The 24,119-nt window shown below is 36.0% G+C and overlaps 2 protein-coding genes across 9 annotated transcripts in view; one reads left to right on the top strand and one right to left on the bottom strand.

The window, feature by feature from the left end:
* The window catches only part of LCORL (ligand dependent nuclear receptor corepressor like), a 131,737-nt gene extending 121,482 nt beyond the window's left edge, over nucleotides 1–10,255 (top strand). For 5 of the 6 annotated variants that reach the window (XM_019654227.1, XM_019654226.1, XM_019654228.1 and 2 more), the window contains one exon: nucleotides 8,728–8,837. In XM_019654227.1, coding sequence (XP_019509772.1) covers nucleotides 8,728–8,741 — 14 coding nt within the window. In that variant the 3' untranslated portion in view covers nucleotides 8,742–8,837. Of the gene's footprint in view, nucleotides 1–8,727 lie in introns of all 6 variants that reach the window. The other variant, XM_019654232.1, reaches the window with a different exon arrangement.
* Nucleotides 8,933–24,119, bottom strand: part of NCAPG (non-SMC condensin I complex subunit G) — a 47,025-nt gene continuing 31,838 nt past the window's right edge. For 2 of the 3 annotated variants that reach the window (XM_019654234.1, XM_019654236.1), the window contains 7 exons: nucleotides 17,509–17,690; nucleotides 17,056–17,230; nucleotides 14,778–14,939; nucleotides 14,391–14,529; nucleotides 13,904–13,990; nucleotides 12,331–12,400; nucleotides 8,933–11,347 (listed from right to left, as the gene is read on the bottom strand). In XM_019654234.1, coding sequence (XP_019509779.1) covers nucleotides 11,224–11,347; nucleotides 12,331–12,400; nucleotides 13,904–13,990; nucleotides 14,391–14,529; nucleotides 14,778–14,939; nucleotides 17,056–17,230; nucleotides 17,509–17,690 — 939 coding nt within the window. In that variant the 3' untranslated portion in view covers nucleotides 8,933–11,223. The remainder of the gene's footprint in view (nucleotides 11,348–12,330; nucleotides 12,401–13,903; nucleotides 13,991–14,390; nucleotides 14,530–14,777; nucleotides 14,940–17,055; nucleotides 17,231–17,508; nucleotides 17,691–24,119) is intronic. The other variant, XM_019654235.1, reaches the window with a different exon arrangement.

Genomic DNA, 24,119 nt, shown 5'->3' with positions numbered 1-24,119 from the left:
GTTTTCACTGTCATTAACTTAGAAATACTTTCTAATTTCCCATGTGATATCATGTTTAACCTATGGATTATTTAAATGTGTGTTATTTAGTTTTCAAGTATTTGAGGATTTTTCAGATATCTTTCTGTTACTGATTGCTAATTTAATTCTGTTATGGTTATAAAATATGTTTTGTATGATTTTAATCCTTTTGGATTTATTGAGCCTAGTTTTATGGTTCAGAGTCTATCAAGATCTACCCTAAGAAATGTTCTATGTGTTCTTGAAAATAATGTGTATTTTGCTGCTGTTGGGTGGAGTGTTCTAGAAATGTTAGTTAAGCAAGTTAATAGAGGGTGAACACTTTTACATCCTTATTGCATTTCAGTCTACTTGTTCTATTGATTTCGAGAGACGGGTATTGAGATCTACAACTATGATTCCAGATTTTTCTATTTATCCTTTCAGTTTTATCAGGTTTTCTTTCATGTATTTTGAAGCTCTGTGATTAGGTGCATATACCTTTAGAATTTTTATGTACTTTTGATGAATTGACTCCTTTATCATATGAAATGAACCTCTTTATCTCTGGAAATATTCCTTGCTCTGAAACCCATTTTGTCAGATAGAACTATAGTCATTCCAGCCTACTTTTCAGCAGTGTTAACATGGTATATCTGTTCCCATACTTTTACCCTATTTATATTTGTCTTTATTTTTAAAATGGGATTCTTTTAGGCAGCATATTTTAGAGGCTTGCTTTTTCATCCAATCTAATAATCTCTGCCTTTTAACAGAGCGCTTCCATTTAATGTGACTGTTGATATGGTTGGGTTTCTATCAGTGAACTTTTTTAAAATTTTATTATTGAGGTGTAATTGACATATAACATTATATTAGTTTCATGTGTACAACATACTGATTCCATATTTGTATATATTGGGAAATGATCACCACAATGCCTAGTTAACATCTCTCACCCATGCATAGTTCTAATGTTTTTTCTTGCGATAAGAACTTTTAAGATCTACTCCCTTGGCAATTTTCAGACATACAATACAGTATTAACTATAGTCACCATGCTATACGTACATCACATCCCCATGATTTACTTATTTTATAACTGGCAATTTGTACCTTTTGGCCACTCCCATTCCACCTCTGGCACCCACCAATCTATTTATCTACGAGCTCAGTTTTTGTTTTCTTGGTGTTTTTGTTTTAGATTTTACATATAAGTATGATCATAGGGTATTTGTCTTTCTCTGTCTGACTAATGCTGCCAGGGTCCACCCGTGTTATTGCAAAAGGCAAGATTTTCTTTTTTTATGGCTGAAAATATTCCTTGTGTGTGTGTGTGTGTGTGTGTATCCACAGCACATTTTCTTTATCCATTCATTCATCAGTGCACACTTAGGTTCTTTCCATGTCTAGGCTATTATACATAATGCTGCAGTGAACATGGGAGTTCATATATCTTTTCAAGTTACTGTTTTCATTTCCTTCAGAGAAATATCTGGATGTGGAATTGCTGGATCATATGGTAGTTGTGTGTTTCATTTTTTGAGGAACCTCCATAATGTTTTTCATAGATGTGCAAATTTACATTCCCACTAACCGTGCACAAGTGTTCCCTTTTCTCCACACCCTCACCAATGCTTGTTATTTATTGCCTTTGTGATAATGGCCATCTAACTTTCTATTTTCTGTTTGTTCCATTTATTATTTATTTCCTTTTGTCTTCTTTTCCTGACTTTTAGATCAGTTAAGTATATAGTATTCTATGTAATCTCTTAATTGGCTTTTTAAAAAGCACTTGATGTCAGGTTTACCCTATGTATCATTAACCTATTAGACTATGTGTAAATAATATACCATTTCAAAAGTTGTCTAAGAACTTTACAGTAGTACATTTGTATTTCCTCCCTCCAAGCATCTGCTATATTTGTCATACATTTTAATCTATAAATGTTATAATCCTCCCAATATAGTTACTGTTTATTCTTTACACAGTCATTCAAAGAGATTTTTTTTTAAATAGGAAAAGTATTTTCCCTATGAATTTGCTATTTCTGGTGCTCTTTATTCTTTTGTACATATCCAAATTTCACCTGATACCATTTTCCTTCTGCCTGAATAACTTCTAACTTCCTTTAGCATTTCTTGTAGTGCAGATTTCATGAATTCACTCAGCCATGCCTTTCTAGGTATGAAAAAGTCTTTATTTCACTTTTGTTTTCAAGAGGTATATTTGCTTGATACGGAATTCAAAGTTGACTTTTTTTTTTTGTCTTTTTAGTACTTTGAAAATGTTGCTTCACTGTCGTCTAACTTGCATTGATTCTGAAGATAAGTCTGCTATCATTCTTATATTTGCTACTTGTTATGTAATGTGTTTTTCCCCCCTCTGCGTGTGTGTAAGATTTTCTGTTTGTCTGGTTATCAGCAGTGTGATTATAAATGGGCTTGGCATTGTTGCCTGAATGTTTTCTCTGCTTGGGGCTTTTTGAACTACCTGGATATGAGTTTAGTTCTTACCATTTGGAAGTTTTTCAGCCATAATTTCCTCATATATTTGTCCCTCTCCTCTCTACTCTCCTTTTGGGATTCCAATCAAATATGTTTTGTCCAACAGATCACTGATACTCTCGTTTTTGTTTAATTTTTTTTCCTGTTTCACTTTGAATTGTAGTATTTATATGTTTTTAAGTTTATTAACCCTTTCTTTAGCATTTTCTAATCTACTCTTAACATCCAGGGTACTTTTTATTTCATACATTCTGTTATCACCTCCAGCTGTTTAAATTCAGTCGTTTTTTTGTATCTACCATATATCTTTTCAAGCTTTTCTCAGCTTCTTGACAGCGTGAAGTCTATTTTCAATATCTGCATTAACTTCCTTATGTGCTAATTTTACAATCTTTGTTATCAGTTTCTGTTGATTGATTTTTCTCATTAAGGACCATATTTCCCTGTCTTTTGTATGCCTGGAAATTTTGGATTAGATGCTAGACATTGTCAGTTTTACATTATATACTGGATTTTTTTGCAATGCCTTAAATGTTTGGGGGCTCTCTTCTGGAACATTAACTTATTGAGAAACATTTTGATTCTTTCAAATGTTGTTTTTGAGCATTGTTAGGCAGAGCCAGAACAGCCTTTAGTCTAGGACAGGGGTTCTCAACTGGCGATGATTTTGCCCTGCAGAGGATATTTGGCAATGTATGGAAACATTTTTGATGGTCATATGTAGCAAGTAGAGGCCAGGGTTGCTGCTAAACATTCTACCGTGCACCTCCCACAACAACAAAAAATCTCTGGCCCCAATTGTCAATAGTGCTGAGGTTGAGAAACCCTGTCCTAGGACTATTTTACCCCACTAGTTAGGCAATACCAATACCTACCTGAGGACTCTTAATGCCCCATGTGTTAGGAGGTTGTCCCATTCTTGCTGGTGAAAACGTAGATTGTATCCAGTCCTATAGGGTCTCTAGGATTTCCCACCTGGCCCTTTTCAGAGCTTTGGGAAACATGCACTGGTCAGTGTTTATCGAGACTCGAAGATAATTCTCTGCAGACCTCTGGAGCTCTATCTGTGCCGCTCTCTTCTCTCTATTCTCCATAAATCTAGTCATTTTGGGATCCCTCACCTCCAAACTCTGTCTTATTTCAGGAAGATTTTCAAGCTCTCTTTGGGTTCCTCTCCCTCTACTGCAGCCTGAAAACTCACCAGGCAGTAAGCCAGAGCAAATTTTAGCACTTACCTCCTTTGTTTCTCATCTTTCAAGGATCACTGTCATCTTGCACTTCTTGTCATCCATTGTCTTAAAAACATTATTTCATCTATTTTTATATTTCATATATTTTTGTCTGTTTTTTTCTAACTTGTTTAAAGTGAGAGGGTAAATTCAGTTCTTGTTACTTCATCATAGCCAGAAGCAAAAGTCCCAGATTTATTCTTATAACAAATATTTATCCAGTTTCTATATGCTAGGTGTTGGAAATAATATGCTCATAAAGACCAGCAAGGGTCTTTACTCTCATCAAGTTTGTATTTTAGTGGGAGAAAGAAAAAGTAAAAATAGAAAATACAAGGCAATGGTAAATTCTGTTAATGAAATATACAGAATTTCATTATCTTCTGTTAGAGGATACAAGGAATTTCCAGGGGAGCTACTTTGAGTACTCAGGAAATCCTTCCTGAAGAAGTAATGCATAAGCGGTGGGTGGAGTTGAGACACTTAGGATATCATTGATAACTGAAACTGAGTATGGATGAGAAAACTAAAGAGAGATTATAAGTAAGAATAAGACTCAGCCTGGAGCAATTCCAACATTTTTTAGGTCAAGTAGGAAGCCAGATTGGAGCAGGTTAAGGAATAAAGGGTAAGAAAATGGTGATAGCAAGTATAGGGTAACTCATCAAAGTAATCTAACTTCAGAATTGAAGTTAAATAGATGAATTCAAATTTGATGGTTTCAGGTACCTTAGAGTAACGACTGAAATGCCAAACCCCTTTCCAAACTTACACAGCTGACTTCTCTCTCCCTTTGAAAAGATGAGTTTGTGTTCATGTAACCCAACCTAAAGAATACTCTTATGGTTGCTCCCAAAACATATCAGTCTATGCCCTAACACTTTCTTTTCTAACCTTGAGAAATTGAAAGATGATTAGTGGCTCCTTATGTAGTTAAATATGAGGAAACTTCATGCTCTAAATATATAGCCTTCCTGGATAGTTATCGATGTAGCCCTTCAAGATATCTTTCTGTCTGAAATCTGTAGACCAGACACTGTCATATGTCAAGTGTTCTGAAGTATTAGATAAATGGATATGAATGTGAAGGGATTGTAACCTAAGAGTGAGTGTGCAGGGAAGGGGCATAGATCCTATGCCCTGAAGACTTCCACTTACTCGTTTTGTGACCAGGATACGTCACTTTACTTCTTTGAGTCTCAGTGGGTGATTGTTAGAATTGAATGAGGTAATGTAAAACAGGCTTTTCGCATAGTGCCTGACATACAGCATCTGCTCCATAAACATTTTCAGACCTGTCATGATCACACTAAAATTTATTTCCTGCAACTTGGCTAGCTTACATTAAAGTGCATTGTCTGTATGATAGAAATGAACCATCACATATCTCCAGTACTAAATAAAACAAGTTTATATGGTTAAAGCTGAAGTTTTAAAAATTTTGGTTAGAATTATCAGTAACCATTAATTTAAATCACAAGTGATAATTTTATTTCCATGACCCACAACAGATTTTCATCTTTTATACTTTCCAAATGCATATATTCTGTAAACTCACATTCAGAAGGTATGGAGAGGTGCTATTTTAGGGTGGATGAAATCACTGAAATATTAAAAATAGGCCTAGCTGTCTAGATAATCACTTGAGGCACCCTTTTCCTTGAGCCCTCCTCACCTACCGTCTAGATTCCAAGATTCATAGAGATGGAAGAGACCTTATTTAGGATAAGTACCTCTCTTCCAGTTTGGTTTCTTCCCCGTTTTACCAAAATATGCAGTGTTAAAACTAAACCTTTGTATTTGTCTGTAGCTCTGTGTGGTTTTTAAAGGATGTTAATGGGCTCTCATTAGATCATCAGAAATGTATAAGGTAAGCAGGGAAGATGTCGGGTTTTTTCTTACAGAGGAGGAAAGTGAGGTGGAGGAAGGCTAAGGTTACTTGCCCAAGGTCAATAAGTCTGATTATTAATAGTATCAGAATTGGAATCCAGGTCTTTGCATACTTCTCCCTAATTCTTTACTCTCAGGAGTACCACTGTGTACACTATTGCTGAGCTTTTGAATATGGAAATATAAAGCCACTTTATCAGGAGATTGACATGCTGCTGCTTCAGCTTTTAATGATATAAAGCAGAAAAGCCATGAATAAAAGACTGATAAATTTGATGATGTAAAATGTAGAGTGGGTTCATGACAAAAGCACCACAAACAAATACAAACAACTAATGAAGGGGGGGGGGAATAGGACTGTAAGACCCACAGAACAAGGGATTAACCTTAACTGTGTATCAATAAGAAAAGATCAACTGGCAAAGAACACAGAAAAGGAAATACAGTAGCTTCTAAGATACGAAAATAAGCTTAAGCTTCCTCATAAGACAAATGCAAATTAAACAATGGTATACCCTTGTTTAAACTATCACTTTTTCCAAAATCCTTAAGTTTTATTACATATTGGTAGGAGTGTGAAGAAAGACATTTTCATAGATTGTTAGTCAGAATATAAAATGGTACACGGTCTCTGAAAGACGTTTTGGTAATATCTATCAAAATGTGAAAATCACCCTTTGACCCAACTATCCTACTCTCAGATAACAGCTCTGAAGATATATACTTGCAGACATACTTAAAGAGACACGTACAAGAGTCAAGATATTGACATTTTAAGCAAAAGATTGGAATAGCCCAAAAGTCTATCAGTTGAAGACTGACGAAGTAAGTTATAATACATTCAGAGTGGAATTCTATGTAGCTGTTAATAGGACCAGGTATTCATTGTACATCTACGAAGCAATCTCCAAAACATATATTTTTTTAAAAGCAAGATACAGAACAGTATACAGAATTGCAAAGGGAGAAAGGAGACCAGCCGAAACACAAATATGAATATGTGTCAATGTGAAGGATACACAAGAAATTGGTGACTAGGAGCAGTGACAGAGACATGTGTTTTGCAGTGATTGGTTTTCTAATTTGGCAAACATAGTTCCAATTTTTAAAACATACAAAAGAAAAGGAAACATTGTTTAAAAAGTATATCAAGAAAAGTTGAGCATTTATTAATCTCTCACTTCTACAAATGTGTATGATTCTACCACAAATTCTTGATATTAAACCTAGTTCACTGAACATTTTAATTTCCAAACATAAAGGAATATGTTAAAATTTTCTCTAGATTGCAGATTCTTTGAAAGCATGAGCTATGTCTTCCTTATCTTTGTATTCCCAAGTGCTTTCTAGTGGGTACTCAGTAAATGTTAAATAATTTGATGGTATAGAAAATGAAATTGAAAGGTGCTCCAGTTGGTACTAGAGATCCATGTTCTTATATTAATCCACATACACCTTGTTAGGACACTCTGAAAAAAGAACAGTTTGTTTTTCTATTTCCCTATATCTTAGTTTCCCTGTCTTTTAAAAAACGGGGAACGTGGGGGTTGTCTAGAAAGGTCCCTTCTAGCTCTATTGTTCTACTGTCTCTGGTTAGCACTTCATAAGATAGCTGTACTTTTCTATTCTTAGTATTTTATAGATCAGGAGTACCCAAACTTTGCAGACCAACGAGATTTAAATATGTATTTGTGAATTACACATGTCAATCTGTATATTAGTACTAACAGTTCTTTTTTAACTAATTGAGATTTTTCTTAACCATGCATGTGTGGTTTTGTGTATTTGAATTTAGAGTACACTCTCTAGAATACTTGGAAAAAAACTGTCTTTACAGTATTGCAAATAAGTTATTAGAGTAACTTGAGGCCATGAGGCCACCAGTCTAATTGTTAACCAATATAAACATTTTCAAAAATCAGTTAAGATTTCTGATATGAATGAAAAGGGTGTTTTGGACCTCTGATTTGTTACGTATCAGGCCATGATTTAAATATAATCCTGTTAATCACATCTCTGTTTTGGCTTTTTAAGTGACTATTTTTAATAATCTTAAAAGATTACTTGATAATCTTTCAAGCTAGCTTTATAGTTTGTCAGTTTGTTTCATACCTATTTATAAAAGTGGAACCATGTCGTTCAGTGGAACTGGGACTGTGCCTTGGGGAGCTCAGTGAGAACGTGATAGCTGTTAAAATACATTTTAACAGGTTAACGCTCTCTGGCTTATCAATGGCAGATGAAATCAGTTGGTTGAGGGTGCAAGGGGAGGTCGGGAAAATGCTACCAAAGTCTGGATGCTGCTGCCATTTGCCGAGTCCAACAAGTCACTTCAATACTGCTACACAGTTCGTTCATCTTCCTCTTCACTGATGGGAAAAGACCACAGACCTGTGGTTGAAGGTTAGGAACGAGGTAGTCCAACCGAACAAATCAGTATATGTTCCTATCAAATGAGCTAATACATAGCGAGCAGGTAAATGGGATGTAAGGATTCACGAAGACTTGGGATTACATGCAGTGAGCCAGCTACCCTTTGGACTCGCACAGTTCTGTGATTCTAAAGATTTCATCAGAGCGAGTAGGCAGGCCTAAGGGACAGAGCAAGGACTGTAGTCCAGTTCCAGCCCAGTGACTGTGTAACCTCAGGCGTTTGTACTTAGCTCTCCGACTCACTTGTTATGAAACTGAAATGAGATGATGCATGCGGGTGTGCCTAGAACATAGTAGGCATTTGACATTAGTAGGCATTAATTCCCTCTTGTTTCCGAGTGGCTCTAGTCATGGTAGGTTAAGGACAAGTGGACAGGATGGAAGCGTGCCGTGCTCAGTAGGATGGTGTGTACTGAGGAAATCCACATGCACAGCAAAGGTTTTCTGTCCAGTGGGATGAGCGACTGCTCGGGTACCTGGCTACCATGTATTCAGTTCAGTAAGGAGGCAGGAGTTAAAAACAACAAAACTCTGGTACTTTCAGGATTAACAAATGCACTATCCACTCGGTTGAGGTCCCAACAATAAAGCTACTGAATTTTCTTTTACAAGGTTGATAGTTTCCTTAAAATGGAAGTAAAACTGAAATGCTTTACATTTTTTCCAGCATGCTCCAAGTGAAAGCTGATGAGAAACTGAATTTGTCTGATGGGAATGCAGCAAGTCGTTCTCTGAGCCCCATTACGATGTGCCTTAATCGTCCCATTGAATGGAATCTGAATTTGACAGCAGCATCTCTAGCAAGCTGTGCAGTTCAAAACCAAAATCTCCAAAGCGAAGAGAAATAGATTGCAGCTCTTCTTGCACTGTCCTTATTTTGTACGTCACTACTCTTTCTGCTGAACAATAAGCATTTATCAGTTGATCTTGAACTATTTCTAGTCCTGTGATCTGTCTTTATATTCAATCATTAGCATTACTCATTTTGATTATATTCTTTGTATGTTTGTTTTTTTACGTTTTACACCAGACCATTGTGGAATTTTGCAGTACAGATGGATTTTGATGTTTCTCTTTTTAATGGTATTTTGTGAATTTTTTATGCCCTATGTTTAAGTACATAATGACCCGTTTTATTTCTGTGCACAAAGTTTTAATATATAACGAATTGTGATTTAGAAGGCTAGTATTGTAAAGATGTGTGATGACCTGACCCGTGAACAGTTGTATAAACAGGTGGATACCAACTACCTCGAAGCAAATTGATAAAAGGCAAAGGTATCTCTTAGACTCCCTCGCTCTTGGTTATGTGTAGAAAAATGACCAGTTTATCAAGTAGCATGTTTCCATTCATAGAATTTGAGCTGATCAGTTTTCTTTCTCTGTACTTTTAAACCTTTAAAGTCTGTGGGCTGTAAGAACAATGGCACAAATTGCATGTTTACTCTTCAGCAAACCTGTGCCTCTTACAGACAAGAATACCATGTGGTTTCTGTAAGTTACCAGTTTTGAATGAAAAATGGTAAATGGATTTACACCTATTCATTTTATTGTATTTTAGCCATTTAAAGTGTAAAGGGATTTTTTTTTTTTTAACCAGGATATTCCTTAACTCTAATCGTGCAAAAGCATAGCTTCAGCAATGGCTTATGTGATTGTGTCTAAAACTTGAATAGGAAGAATACTAAAGATTTGGTGCTTAAATTTCTTTTTCCCAGCTGGATAAAGAAAGCTTTGGTATGGTGGTCTATGTAAGTGTATAAGAAAATGGCTCCTTCCCTTTGGATAGCCTGGCTGTGAGGTCAATGGAACTTACTTTGTGTATTTTTTTAAGTCTTTATTTTTCCCTCCCTCCCCCCCCCCAAAAAAAACTTATTTTTAAAACAACAGGGATTTAACAAAAGATTTACATAATTTGAAGCACAAGACACAGAGCCAACAGAATGAAAAACAATCACCTATTTTTCATTGTTTGATATCACCACCATACCTGCCTTTTCCTTTTGCTTAGTAAGCATCCGTACTTAGTAACTTTCAGACGCCTTTTATATTTCTGAGTTTTATAAAGCACATATGTATGTAAGATAGCAATTTGGTTCTAAAAAGCACAAGAATCTTAACTTTAGCTCCATCTTAGAACATCACCTTAAAAAAATGGCCTCTGGAAAAAAACCTAAAAAGCACAATTATTCAAACAGATCCAATATTAGGGCATTTATATTCTGAATAATAAAAAAGTAATTATCAGAGGGATAAGAACAGGTGTTTTGTTGGGTGTTGCAGAAGACTAATTTTCTACAGTATAAGTTTCGTAAGTCAGGCAAGTGCCAATATCAGAAGATAAATGAAACTGACAGTAAAGAAACAGCGCCCATAAATTAGTATGTAGAGGACTTCCTGTCACATTCTTTTCCCACTAGTATTATTTTTTTATCCACAATAAATATTTATTTTGTCATGCCAAACAAAAACATAGAAAGCAAGTCCACGATTAATATGTATGTGTTAACATCTCCCCGGCCCAGGAAACACCATCACAAACACGCAAAACGAGGGCGCTCATCTGCAAATATTTTAAGGAATTCCCCACGCAGGCAGCACTATCAAAAATGTTCTCAGTGTAAGAAACACAAAACAATATTATCAAAGTAAGAACTGTTGAATTTGGATGCTGGGTAATTTGGTTTATTACGCTAGTGCTCCTCCCTGGAAGTAAGCTCCTTTCTAGCCAGTGTGTGGTGCTTCATTTGCCCTTGAGGTGTCACTTTTTAAATGTGTAGAGGTTGAAATGTGTTCGTGTGTTAGACCTGCTCTATCTAAGTCATAAGCTTCTCAAATGCAAACTAGTAGCCAGTTAACTAAAAGTTGTCTATACGGCCAGGATTTTAAACATGAGCATTCCTGTGCATCATCTGGAGAGCCTGTTTAACAGGGAGGTTCCCAGGCCTTCCCCGCCTTAGATTCTGATTGATGTAGGTTTGTGAGGCCTGACAGATACTGTCCGAATGCTCCACCACAGCGAAGTACATCAATCACAGAGCACAAAGTCCTACAAGACATCAAGCTTTTTCTAATGTTGACACAAGGATAAGTTTATTGAAGCAAAGAACTGAACATAATTTTAAAGGACATTTATAAAAGGACTCCACCTCCATCATCTCTTCTAATTTGTGTCTTCGCTGAGAAATTTCTCAAGGTTAAGTTTAGTTTTTCCTAGTGCTGCTGTTTTGGCTCTTCTCGGGAATCTCACCTTCATTTCTGATTGTGGCTCTGGAACTTCACGGTCACTAAAAAGATGTTGAAAATACACCAGTTTAAATACAAGCTTTAAAACCACAGTTTATTTATAAATAAAACTTTTTTTGTTTCTGACTCTCATTCTATCAGTGTGTAATTGATGTCCTGATTCCACTAAATAAGCTAAAAACTAAAATCTCAACCAAAACCAAAAAAACTGGCTATCCAACAAACCGAAATCATGGAAAACCTAGCTAATTTCTTCTTATAACCATGTGGAACCTAGTGTTATCCAGGAGGAAAAAAGAAAAAAAAAACCAAAACACCAAACTTTCGTAATGAAGCCTGTAATTAAAACAGGGACCATACATAACAACTGCCTAAAAGCTTTTAAGGAACACATGGGAAAAAAATAAGTATTCTTGACTTAGGCAATAAATTCCTAAAACACTGTAAACAGTATTTCCCCAAAAGATTTTTACATTTAGCCAAAACTTAATCTAAAGTTATGTACTGAAAATATACACATTCCAGTCTTACCAATGAATCGATGAACAAGACAACTAATGCGTTTAGCTTCCAACAGTGGCTTAGCTGGCAGAAACCAAATGTAAACACTATACACCACGAATATGTCCAAATTAAAGGTAGAATTACTCTATCACTATAAATGTAGAGAAGACCAAATCTAAATCTCAAGAGTTTGCTAGTTCAAGAACAGAGGAGTCATACATGATCATATAGTTAGAAAACTACATGGAAATATAAACTGAAAACATTCAAGATGACCACCTATTAAAAGGCCATGCCAACTAACAGGAAAAGCAAATGAGCCACAGGAAGTCAAACGCTCTTGACAGTGGAATTTTGGACTATGTATCCAAGACATACCCATTTACGGTCTTCACTGATTATCTTGTTTTACACTGAGTTTCTCTCACAGTAGAAGCAAACTACAATTTTTTGCTACTTTTAGACCAAAAATATTTTTAAAAAGATAAGCCTCTACATATCCTAGATGTGTGTGGCATACCTTTCAGAGTCAGTCTCCGAAGTCTGACGTCTCCTGCTAATCCTGGCTGAAGCTGTCACTTTTCTGCGTCCTTAAAGACAGTTCATTATCAAAATTATCAATTGTTTATTATTTTTAATTATTTTCTAGACCTACCTAAATCCTTAATTTTCCCTCTTCAACACATTTCTTCCTAGTTCCCAACCACCTTGATACCAATTATCAATATACTGAGAAAAGGAACCTAAGCAAGATTAAAAATTTATTAATTTCTTCTATAAGCTCTAATTCTCAAGGGGGAAAATATGAAAATTAAGTTATAAGGAGGCAAATTTAATTAAATGTATTTGGAGGAAAGAAGCATGTGAAAACGTTATACAAAGAAATAGATCTTTAATCAGGAAGGTAATGGCTTCTTGTAAAATTCTCAAACATATACATGGCCAATTCAAATATGTGTTATAAAATATATTCCAGTATAAAAACTAGAGCCTTTAACTATATGCTGGGGGTTGTGAAAATTCTACTTGCTAGAAATTTACCAGGTTAAGAATAAGATACAGTTTGGCCTGGCGTGATCCCATTTATAACAAAATGACATATATAAACGAAGTTTGAGCTATTTGGAAAAAATAGTGGTATTCTAATGGTGTATTATCTGACTAAAAGAAATCTGATCAAAACCAAATTGTTCAGTATGAATGACGACCATTTGGTTGAAATCTGTATATTCTACTTATTCATGTGAGACTTTTTGTGTTCCCCCCCTCCCAAACCTTATGTATTTCCTTTTAAACTTCTAATGCAATTATCTCCAAGAAAATATCCAACAATATGGGACTAACTTGTGACATCTAGTAATTAGCACTTAAATAACTGACTGACTACAGAACAATGTTATGGCCAGATTCCATTAGAAAAAAATTAAATCTGTATAGAAAAGGCCTCAACATTTTTTAAGGATTGAAATAATGTATGGATCATGGGTGGTATTATTAGTGTTCTTTATATTGGTTTGCTTGGATGTATTACCTGATTCTTCTGTAATAAGCATGCACTGCTTTTGTAATAAGAAAATAATAAAACAATAAAAAGATCTTGAATTTCAGATTTTTTTCAAAGTGATCCCCTAATAGTCAATGATTACATTATTCCAACAAATCCCCTATTGTTGGATATCCACTGGGAAATAAATTACGATGGGAAAATATGAAATAAAATGGGAAACAAGCCCAGAAAAATACTAAGCAGATAAAAGGGACAAAACTGCTTTATCATATAAAGGACAGAACACAAACAACTGATAATATAAAATCATCACTGATCATTTGCTAATAAAAATCAATTTAATCCAAATATCCTTTGCATCATATTTCTATCAGTCAAAAGCACTTGGAGCAACACTGTTATAATCTTTTAGATAAGAAAGCAAAACCTAATATCAGTTGAAAGAATTTAAAAAGAAAGTGAAGAATACTTAAGACATTTAAAAATCTTTGTCCCTAAGGAAACAAAGATGAGAAAACACAAAACACTAAGTAGTGCACTGGAAAACACAATTAAGTTTTATTACAAAACTAGCCTATCACACTACCTCTATTAGTCCTTTGTTGAGTGGATTTTGATACTCGGGCTGCTTTTACATCCTTGTGAGGAGTTATGCATGCTTCTTTATTCTTTTCTAGTAAAGGAGATAATGCAACAATGTAAACAAAAAAATAACCTCATGAAATATTTTAAATGGCCTTTCCAAGTCAATTTTTCAAAAAACAAATGACAACCAGCCCCATTCGCAGCTATTGAAAATGAATAAGTCAGTATTCCAAAAATGTGACTTCTAGAAAGTAAGCAAAACTGCCAAGACAGTATACATGGTCACATGATGAGAAATGTACACAAAAAAACTGTTAAGAGTAAAATAAACGCTTAGCAGTAATATGCTTTCCCAAGGGGATTAATTAGGATATTTTTCCTTTCATTTTTGAAACCCAGCCATGATACGGGGGAAAAAAAAAAAAATGTGTTTCAGTAAAGATGAAAAGGACAGAATCTTATAAATACTCATGTTAGTATGTTATTACCGTCTTCCTTTTGACAAATAGTCGTAGTTATGCTGGCATCCTGTGCCGTTACAGCGTGGTCACCATATTCTTTATTTCCTTTTTCTAACTGCATCTTGATTTTCTCCAAAGCTCTCAGACATGTCTTATCTTTTACTTGCTATAATAGAAAACGTTAACATTTTTTAAATGCAGCATTTTCTAATATTTCAAAACAGCTATATGCTGATAGCAAGTTGTTTTAAAACATTCTAAAAATTCTATTAAATTTATGAAGGAAACATCTCAAATGAGCAAAGTCACAGTATGTTAATATGTATAATTTAATACAACCATGTAAATTCTACTTTAATAAACATACATACATAACAAGAGTAATTAGAAATGAGTAATTAGAAATTACTTTACCTCCAGAATCTCATTCAACAGAACCAAAAGATCTTTAGCAAGATTGCTACTGAGTTCTAAAGAACTCAAGGCTTTTGTATAGACCCGAATTTCTGGTGAACACGGACATGTTAAAATCTCATTGCAAATTTTTAGTGCCAAATTGTCATGAACTGTTAAGGCCTAAAAAAATCAAGAGAAAAATCTTTGTAAACTGAAAATGGCATGATTACAATCCAGTCCTACACATTAACAAACATATCCAACTAATTATCTTGCCATCATCCCAAATGCAAAATGTCTACAACCGAATTTAACATATTCTCCCCAGATGAGCTCCTCTTCCAAACTTCTTGTAGTGGATGCTGTGGTACAGGGCCCAAGTCCGCCCCTGACTACTGGCGCCTTCATCCTCCAGCTCCTACGAGTTTTGGAGGCTCCAGGTTCCTAGGTGCAGAACTGATCCAGGCTGAAAGCTGGGCTCTGCCCAAGGGTTGGTCCACATTCAGTGACTGGCAGATGTACAGGTCTAAGGGACCAGCTTTGTCTCCACTCGCTAATTCAAAGGACGATCCCAGTTATGGAACTTCCCGGGGGATCACCTGGGACCTTAAGACTGTATGACAGTTCAACTTCTTCCTCTGCCCCAACCTATCTCCCTCACTCTTCCAAGATGTTACTCATGAGCGTACTCCCCCAATTAAAAAACGTCAACATGGGCCGGCAGAGTGGCTCAGTTGGTTAAGAGCTCGCTCAAGAGTTTGAGCTCTGAGCAACAGCGGTTCAAGTCCAGCCCGAGCTGAGCAGCCGCTGAGCTGCCAAAAGGTAGCAGGATGGCTCAGCTAAAAAAACAAACAAACAAACAAAAAACGTCAACATCCTCTTTGAAGTCTTGTCACCCATATTTAGAACCCTATTCAGGGTCCTTAGCCAGAAAGATATTTCCCATAGTTCAAACATACCTTTCACAAGCAGTTACATTTAATTACCCTCGCTATTGGGTTGTCGGAAAAGTCATGACGCATATTTGTAATGAAAAACACAGAAAAAAATACGTCATGACTTTTCCGACAACCCAACAGAAGTCTTTTTCTCTCTGACCCAAGCCACTCCCCAAATCCCAACAAGGGCCAGCTGAATTTTACTCACTAAATGTCAAACTGTAATGCTGTACTTATCACCCCCACCACGAGCCTTGGCCTCTAGTTCTAAAGTCCTGAAGCATTCAGCAGCTGTATCACCAACCCTTACTATATTTTGTCTAATGCTTTGTAATCGTCTTTCCAAATGTGTAACATAGTGATTTAAATGGAGTATACAGTCACTAAATATCAATTAAAATAAGCAAGCAATAGAATTGACTACTAAACATCGCAAAGGGGTTAGGGGCACCGATGCCCAGTGCAGTCAAAATCTGCATGTAATTTCTGACTCTCAAAAACGACTACAGTCATCTCAGTATCCGCGGAGGTACTTGTTCCTGGACCCTGCACCGCAATACCAAAACACGCAGTTGCTCAAATCCCTTATATAAAATGACAGAACAATGCATAGAGCCGTCCCTCCGCATCCGCGGATTCCCAACCTAGGATCAAAAATACTGTTTTCAATCCGAGGTTGGTTAAAACCGTGGCTTCGAAAACTGGGGATACAGAGGGCTGACTGTAAATTTATTGAAAAAAAACAGCGTGTAAGTGGACCCACACAGTTCAAACCCATTGTTGTTCAAGGGTCAACTATAATTCCAACTTAATCAACTACCATCTGAAATTAATAATATTAATTTTCAATATGGTGACAAGTTTGATCAAGTGACATTAAAAGATTAAAAACCCAGATTAAATTTAATTTTGGGGACAGTTTTAAGTTAACTTATCTTCTCTGCATTAAAAACATAAATAAGCTCGAGGTAAGCTTCATTCCTTGAATTCTGCTTCCTCCCATCAGAAACAGCAGGTAAGCCAATACTTGAAGACTCAGTGAGTCCCAGATAACATAGGTCATTATTCAGAATGACTAACAGCCAGTAGTGGGTGGGGAGGGAGCAGTGAAGGTGACTAATTTTTGGTAACACCTTTTCAGTGACAAAAATGTAAGCACTTCTATCTTCACATCCCCCAAAAGATCTTTTCCTTTTTCTTCCTTTGTGTTATGCACTACTACCTAGACCGTAAATTGCAAGATCAAAATGTAGCTTCTCTCTATTTCAAGGAATCTATCAAAGGGATTACTTTACCAAAAACACCCCAGTGACCTGCATGCCAAGTCATCCTTACAATCCACAGGCTAACATACCCACCTGGTAATCCTGGGAGTTCTTGGCCTGAGGATTTAATCCACTTGGTCTTGTCAAATCTACAAATAACTCTGCGACATTAGTGATATCTATTTCAGCTAAAGGAGAAGACGCAGGCGCACTGACCAGTGTTTGCAGAGTTGGAAAAAAGGCTTCTTCAAAACACTCCTGATTAGTCCTATTAAAAAACAAGTTGAAAGTATACTGGCAAAGAAAAACCAGATGGTTCTTAAAATTATATATCGTGCATAAAATTCACCCCATCAAGACACAGTCCATTTTCATCTAGGAAAGAGCCAAATAATTCGGGTAGATAAAATCTAGGTAAATTATTTTCATTTCATTGCTTACCACTGAAGAAAAAGAATAAACAACAAAATAAAACTACAGATATGATTCCTGGGTATTTGAATTTTACTTCCAGTCAAATTTTGATTTACCGATAGGATTGAATACCTGCTTGCATAAGCGAACATGGGGAAGAACACGCCCAGGCAGTGGCGCAGGCGCACATCGTCCTCACTCACAGGGTTGTACCATAACAAGACGAGGCGAGAGAGAATCCTGCTGCTGACCAGGAGCCCGCAGAACATCAGCTTGGCTAGTCCTTCTGCAGCTCCTGTCCTGAGTTCAGACACCTAATGAAAACAATTTTCATTCAAAGAAATATTTTATTTGTATTTCCTTTTTAAGCCTTAAAATGAAGCCTGTCCTACAGTATTTTTCTATGAACTATCCAAAAGTCATTCATGTTGTTATGAATTTGTTAAAGGCACATAAGATTTTATTTCCCCTTTTAGGTTAAGGCTATGTGACAAATTATTAGTCTAGCTATGAAAACTTCAATTCCTTGAAAGTTCTTTAGAAGAACCAAAAGGCCTTTTAAATATCGTGAACCCGAGAATCAGTGTGTATTAAGTGCTTACCATGGTGCTAAAATTAAAAAAAAAAGACCCTCAGGAAAGGTTCCTGCCATCAGAGGAAGAAGGGACCTATCAATGAAAGCTCCAGAGGTGAGAGTGGCAATGTGTCTGACTCAGGGGTAAAACGTGAAAGAAGGTGGAGAAGTGGAAAAAGACATTCCTAGAAATAGTAACCAAAACAAGCCTAGAGAAGAAAATGGAAAAGAAAATAGGGTGGTATTCAAGTGGAAGTACAGGCATAAAAGATTGATAGTTAAAAATACTGGCTATCGGGACAAATTCAAACCTCTGACACTTGCTAGCTACGTGGTCCTGTGCATGTTATCACTTTTCTCATATACAAGGAGGGGTCATAAAAGTACTTATCACAAAAGACAATTACAAGGAAAAAGAAATAATACATGTAAAGCCCTTAGAAGTGCTATCCACACAGTAAATCCTCAACAAATGTCAGCAACTACTTATTATTGATGAAAAGTAAGGTTACTCAGTGATCAGATTACAGAGATCTTGAAAATTAGGTAAAGAAATTCAACCTTAGTGAAGTAGGCTATGGAGCCACTGAAGGTTTTTGAAAGGGCAGGGAAACAAGATTTAAAATTTCAGGAACGTTATCTTGACAGGTTATAATCTAGGGATGAAAGACAATTCCAAACCAGGAGGACAGAAGTGAAAACAGTAGAATGAGCCAATAGAAGGTTATTTCAATTTTTTTTTTCAAAACTCTAAATAATAGAAAGATGCAGAGATAGATAAGATTAGTAAGTGCTTGGGCACTGGCATGCGCTTTCCACATACTAAGTCATTTAGGGCTCACGACAACCTATGAGGGCAGAGGCTGCTCCACTCAGCACTGCACACTTAAGAGCATATAGGACTGGCACATAATCAGCCCTCACATATTTATTAACTGAATTAAAGAACCATCCCACTGAACAGGCACATTATCCCCATTTTACAAATGAGGAAACAGGCCAGAGACAGTAAATACCTTATTGAAGGATCACACAGATACAACCAGAACACAAGTCTACAAACTCTAAGCCTGCATGCCTGCCACCTTTTTAAACTTTCTAACTATGACACGCTTTCCTGACGGCAACAGTAATCTATCTGAAGTTGAGTGGTGGGAATTTGAAATGGGACAGTGCCGCAAGTCTTTGAAGCATGTAAGTGGCTGTTACTTATGGCCTGGAGAACAGTCAAGGAAGTCTAGATTTTTTAAGTGGTAATGACAAAAATAAAGTCAAAGTCACAGAATCTAGTTCAGCCAGAAAGAGATTAATGTACCAGCAATATTAAAAAAAATCATTCATTTACTGTTGGTTTTAATGTTCGGTAGTTTTCCTACCTATGCAATGTTAGCAAGCCCAGAGGACTGGACAATTCCCAACAGAAAGCACATCATTTTGCTAACATCTCAAAATTTTAAAAGCCAACCTTGTGATTAGGTAGTTTAATCAATTTACACTTAAAGAAATCACTGACAAGGAAGGCCTTATGTCTGCCATTTTGCAGTCAAAATATAACACAAAAACTGTTACAAGAGACAGAGGACATTAAATATTGATTTTAAAAGTTCAATTTATCAAAAAGATAATTACAAATATATACACAACAACAAGGTCCCAAACTATATGAACAAACATTGACAGAATTGTAGGGAGAAACAGAGAACTCTACAACAACAACACTTAACGCAATGGACAGAAAAAGCGGACAAATCAGTGATGAAATAGAGGATCACTCTGAAAAGCAACAAGACCTACCAAAAATAGAAAACACTGCATTCAACAACAGCAGGATACGCATTCTTCTCAGGTACAACCTGGTACATTCTCAAGGATAAACCCTATGTTAGACCCAAAACATGTCTCGATAAATTTATAATGAAATCATAAAGTATCCTTCCAATCACAATGGAATACACGAAGAAAGGAATAAGAGAACTGTAAAATTCACAAATATGTGTAAACAATATATTCTTCTTACACACCAACGGGTCAAAGAAGAAATCAAAAGAGAAGTTAGAAAATACTTAGAGATAAATGAAAATGAATCCAAAACTTATTGGGTGCAGTGAAAGAGGTGCTCCAAGGGACACTTACAGCAATATAAGCTTACATTAAAAAATATCTCAGGGCCGGCCGAGTGGCTCAGTTGGTTAAGAGCTCGCCCAAGAGTGCAAGCTCTGAGCAACAGGGTCACTGGTTAAATTCCTGGCCCAAGCTGAGCTGCCGCTGCTAAAAAGAAAAAAAAAAACAAAAAAACAAAAAAAAAACCCACATATTAAACCCAAAGAAGGAGAAAGAAAAATTACAGAGAGGTAAACAAAATAGATAGAAAAATAATAAAGAAAAGTCAATGAAACCAAAAGTTGGTTCTTTAAAAAGATGAACACAGCTGACAAACCTTCAGCTAGACTGACAAAAAAGAAGATGCAAATAAATAAAATCAGAAATGAAAGAAGGGATGTTACAACTGGCTTACAGAAATAAAAAGGATTGTAAGAGAATACTATGAAAAACTAAGCATCAACAAATTAAATAACCTGGATGAAATGGACAATTCCCTAGAAACACACAAATTACCAAACTGACTCAAAAAGAAACAGAAAATTTGAACAGACATACAACAATAAACAAATTGAATGAAGAAATCAGAAGCCTCCCAAAAAAAAGTCCAAGACCAGATGTCTTCACTGGCAAATCCTAACAAACATTTAAAGAAGAATTAACACCAATCTGTCTCAAAGTCTTCCAATAAACAGAAAAGGAGGAAACAATTCCTAACTCACTTTATGAGGTATTACCGATACACAAGAAACTACAGACCAATTTTCCTTATGAGTACAGATGTATTTAAAAAAATCTTAAAGAAAATACTAGCAAACCGAATCCAACAACATATTAAAAAGATTATACATCATAACCAAGTGGGATTTGTCTAACGAATGCAAGGGTGGTTCAACATAAGAAAATCAAGCAACGCAGTGTACCACACATCAATGAAGCAAAGGAAAAAAAAATCTAAATTGATAAAGAAAATGCATTTTAAAAAATTAAACATGATTTCATGATTCAAAAAAACAAAAAACCACTCCAAGAAGAACAGAAGGGAACTTCATCAAAGTGATAAAGGATACTTTTGAAGAATCCACATCATATTCAATGACTAAAGACTAAAAAATTTTCCCCCTAAGAAATAAGACAAATTACCTTTTTAACCACTGCTATTCAACACTGTACTGGAAGTTCTAGCCAGAGCAAGTAAGCAAGAAATAAAATACATTCAAATTGGAAAGGAGAAATTAAAACTGTTTCTTCACAGATGACATGATCTTAGAGAAAAATCTTAAACACACACACACACACACACACACACACACACACACACACTATCTACAAGAGCTGATAAATGAATACAGCAAAGTAGCAAGATACAAATTCAGATCAACACACACAAAAAAAGTTGAATTTCTATAAAACATCAATAAAGAATCCAAAAAGGAATTTAAGAAAACAATTCCTTTTACAATAGCATCCAAAATAAAATACACAGGAATAAATTTAACCAAGGAACTAACAAACTTGTACTCTGAAAACTATAAAACATTTCTGAAATTGAAAACAAGCTAAAAAAAATGGAAAGGTGTCAAGTTCATTGGTTGGGAGACTGAACATTGTTAAGATGACAATACGCCCAATGCAATCTACATATTCAAAGCAATCCCAGTCAAAATTCCAAAGGACTTTTTAACAGAAATGGAAAAGCCAATCCTCATAAGGAATTGCAGGAGACCCCGAATAGCCAAAACAATACTGAAAACAAAGAACAAAATTGGAGAACTCAACTCTCCGATTTTGAAACTTACTATGAAGTTATATTAATCAAAACATTCTGATACTGGCATAAAGACAGACATAAACAATGGAATAAAACTGAAAGTTTAAAAATAAACTCATACACCAATGGTCAACTGATTCTCAGCAATACTTCCAAAATGAATCAATGGGAAAAGAACAGTCTCTTCAACTACTAGCGCTGACACAGCTGGATGTCCACAGGCAAAACAATGAAGGTGAACCTCTACCTCACACCACATACAAATATTAACAGAAAGCGCATCAACAGCCTAAATATAACAGCTAAAGGAGTAAAACTCTTAGGAGAAAACACAGGGATAAAACTTCATGACTTGGATTTGACAATATATTCTTAAGTGTAACACCAAAAGCACAAGCAGAAAAAGAAAAACAAATTCATTTTCATCAGTATTTTTAAATTTTTATGTATCTAAGGACATTATTAAGAAAGTACAAAGACAACTTTTAGAAGAAAATATTTGCTTATCATATATCTGATAAGGATATACTACCCAGAATATATAAAGAATTCAAAAAGGACAACCCAATTAAAAAATGGGCAAATACTGAGCAACAGCGGTTCGATGCCTGGCCCAAGCTGAGCTGCCACTGAGCTGCCAACAGGTGGCAGGATGGCTCAGCTAATAAATAAATACATATAAATACATAAATACATATATACATGCATACATACATACATAAATAAATAAATAAAATGGGCAAATAGACATTTGAATGGACACTTCTCCAAACCAGATACACAAATAGCAAACAAGCACATGAAGATATTCATCATTAGTCATTAGGGAAACGCAATTCAAAACCACAATGAGGTGCCACTTTAATCTACTAAAAAATGGCTCAAAAATTTTTTAAATGGAAAACAGTGCTGGGCCAGCCGAGTGGCACGTTGGTTAAGAGCTGGCTTGGGACACCAGAGGGCCCCGGTTCGGATCCCACATATGAGAACCAGTGACACTGCCCTCCACAGCTAAGATGGTGAACAACAGCTCAACCTGGAGCTGGGTGGCTGTGAGTTGCCGGTGACAGGGTAGGCTGCAGCCCCTGCTGCAGTGGGTTGCCATGGGCTACTGTGTGTAGCCAGCAGCCAGCGTGAGCGGCCATCAGCCACCGTGAGCGGCTGTCCAGAAGCCGGCAACTGATCTGCCTCGCTCAGGAAGAGCGCAATGATGGTGCCAACTTGGGTCAGTGAAGCAACGTCCTCCACAACTAGACTGAAGAACTAAAAGAATAGCAACTTGTCTGTTCCCCTTCCCCCAATTCCCCAGCGCTGTTCCTATCCCCCAATTCCCCAATAAAAATCTTTAAAAAAAGAAAATAGTGCTGATAAGAACGTGAAAAAATTAGAAACCCTTGTACATTGATGGTAAGAATGTAAAATGATTCGCTGTTGTAGAAACCATTTGGCAGATCTCAAAAAGTTAAAGAAATTACTAATATGAAACCATAAAACTCCTAGAAGAAAACATAGGGGTAAGCTCCTTAACCTAGGTCTCGCTGATGATTTTTTTGATTTGATACCAAAAGCAAAGGCAAAATAAACAAGGGGCGCTACATTACACTGAAAAGCTTCTGCACAGCAAAGGAAACCATCAACAAAATGAAAAGGCAGCCTATGAAATGGGAAAAAAATTTGCAAATTTTGTATCTGATAAAGGGTTAATATCCAAAATATATAAAGAACGCAATAGCAAAACACAACAAAAAAAAATCTGTCTAAAAAATGGACAGAAGAACTGAATAGACAGTTTTCCAAAGAAGACATACAAATGGCCAACAGGTACATGAAAAGGTGCTCAACATCACAAATCATCAGGGAAATGTAAATCAAAACCACAGTGAGGTACCACCTTACACCTGTTAGAATGGCTATCATAAAAAAAAAATAACAAGTGTTGGTGAAGATATGAAGAAAGGGGACCCTCATGCACTGTTGGTGGAAATGTAAATTGATGCAGACACTACTGAAAACAAAAAATTAAAAGCAGAACTACCATATGATCCAGCAATTCCACTTCTGGGGATGTATCCAAAGGAAATAAAAACAGGATCTCAAAGATATATTAACACTCCTATGTTCATTGCAACATTCTTTACAATAGCCAGGATATGGAAAGAACGTAGTGTGCATCTATGGGTGAATGGATAAAGAAAATGTGGTGTGTGTGTATATACATATACAATAGAATATTGTTCAGCCATAAAAAAGAAGGTAATCCTGCCATTTGCAACAACATGGAAAGAACCTGAGGACATT

Source organism: Hipposideros armiger, unplaced genomic scaffold (genome assembly GCF_001890085.2).
Source record: "Hipposideros armiger isolate ML-2016 unplaced genomic scaffold, ASM189008v1 scaffold_217, whole genome shotgun sequence".
NCBI classification, from domain to species: domain Eukaryota; kingdom Metazoa; phylum Chordata; class Mammalia; order Chiroptera; family Hipposideridae; genus Hipposideros; species Hipposideros armiger.
The sequence above is the reverse complement of the archived record's forward strand: the minus strand, read 5'-3'. Positions and strand labels throughout refer to the sequence as shown.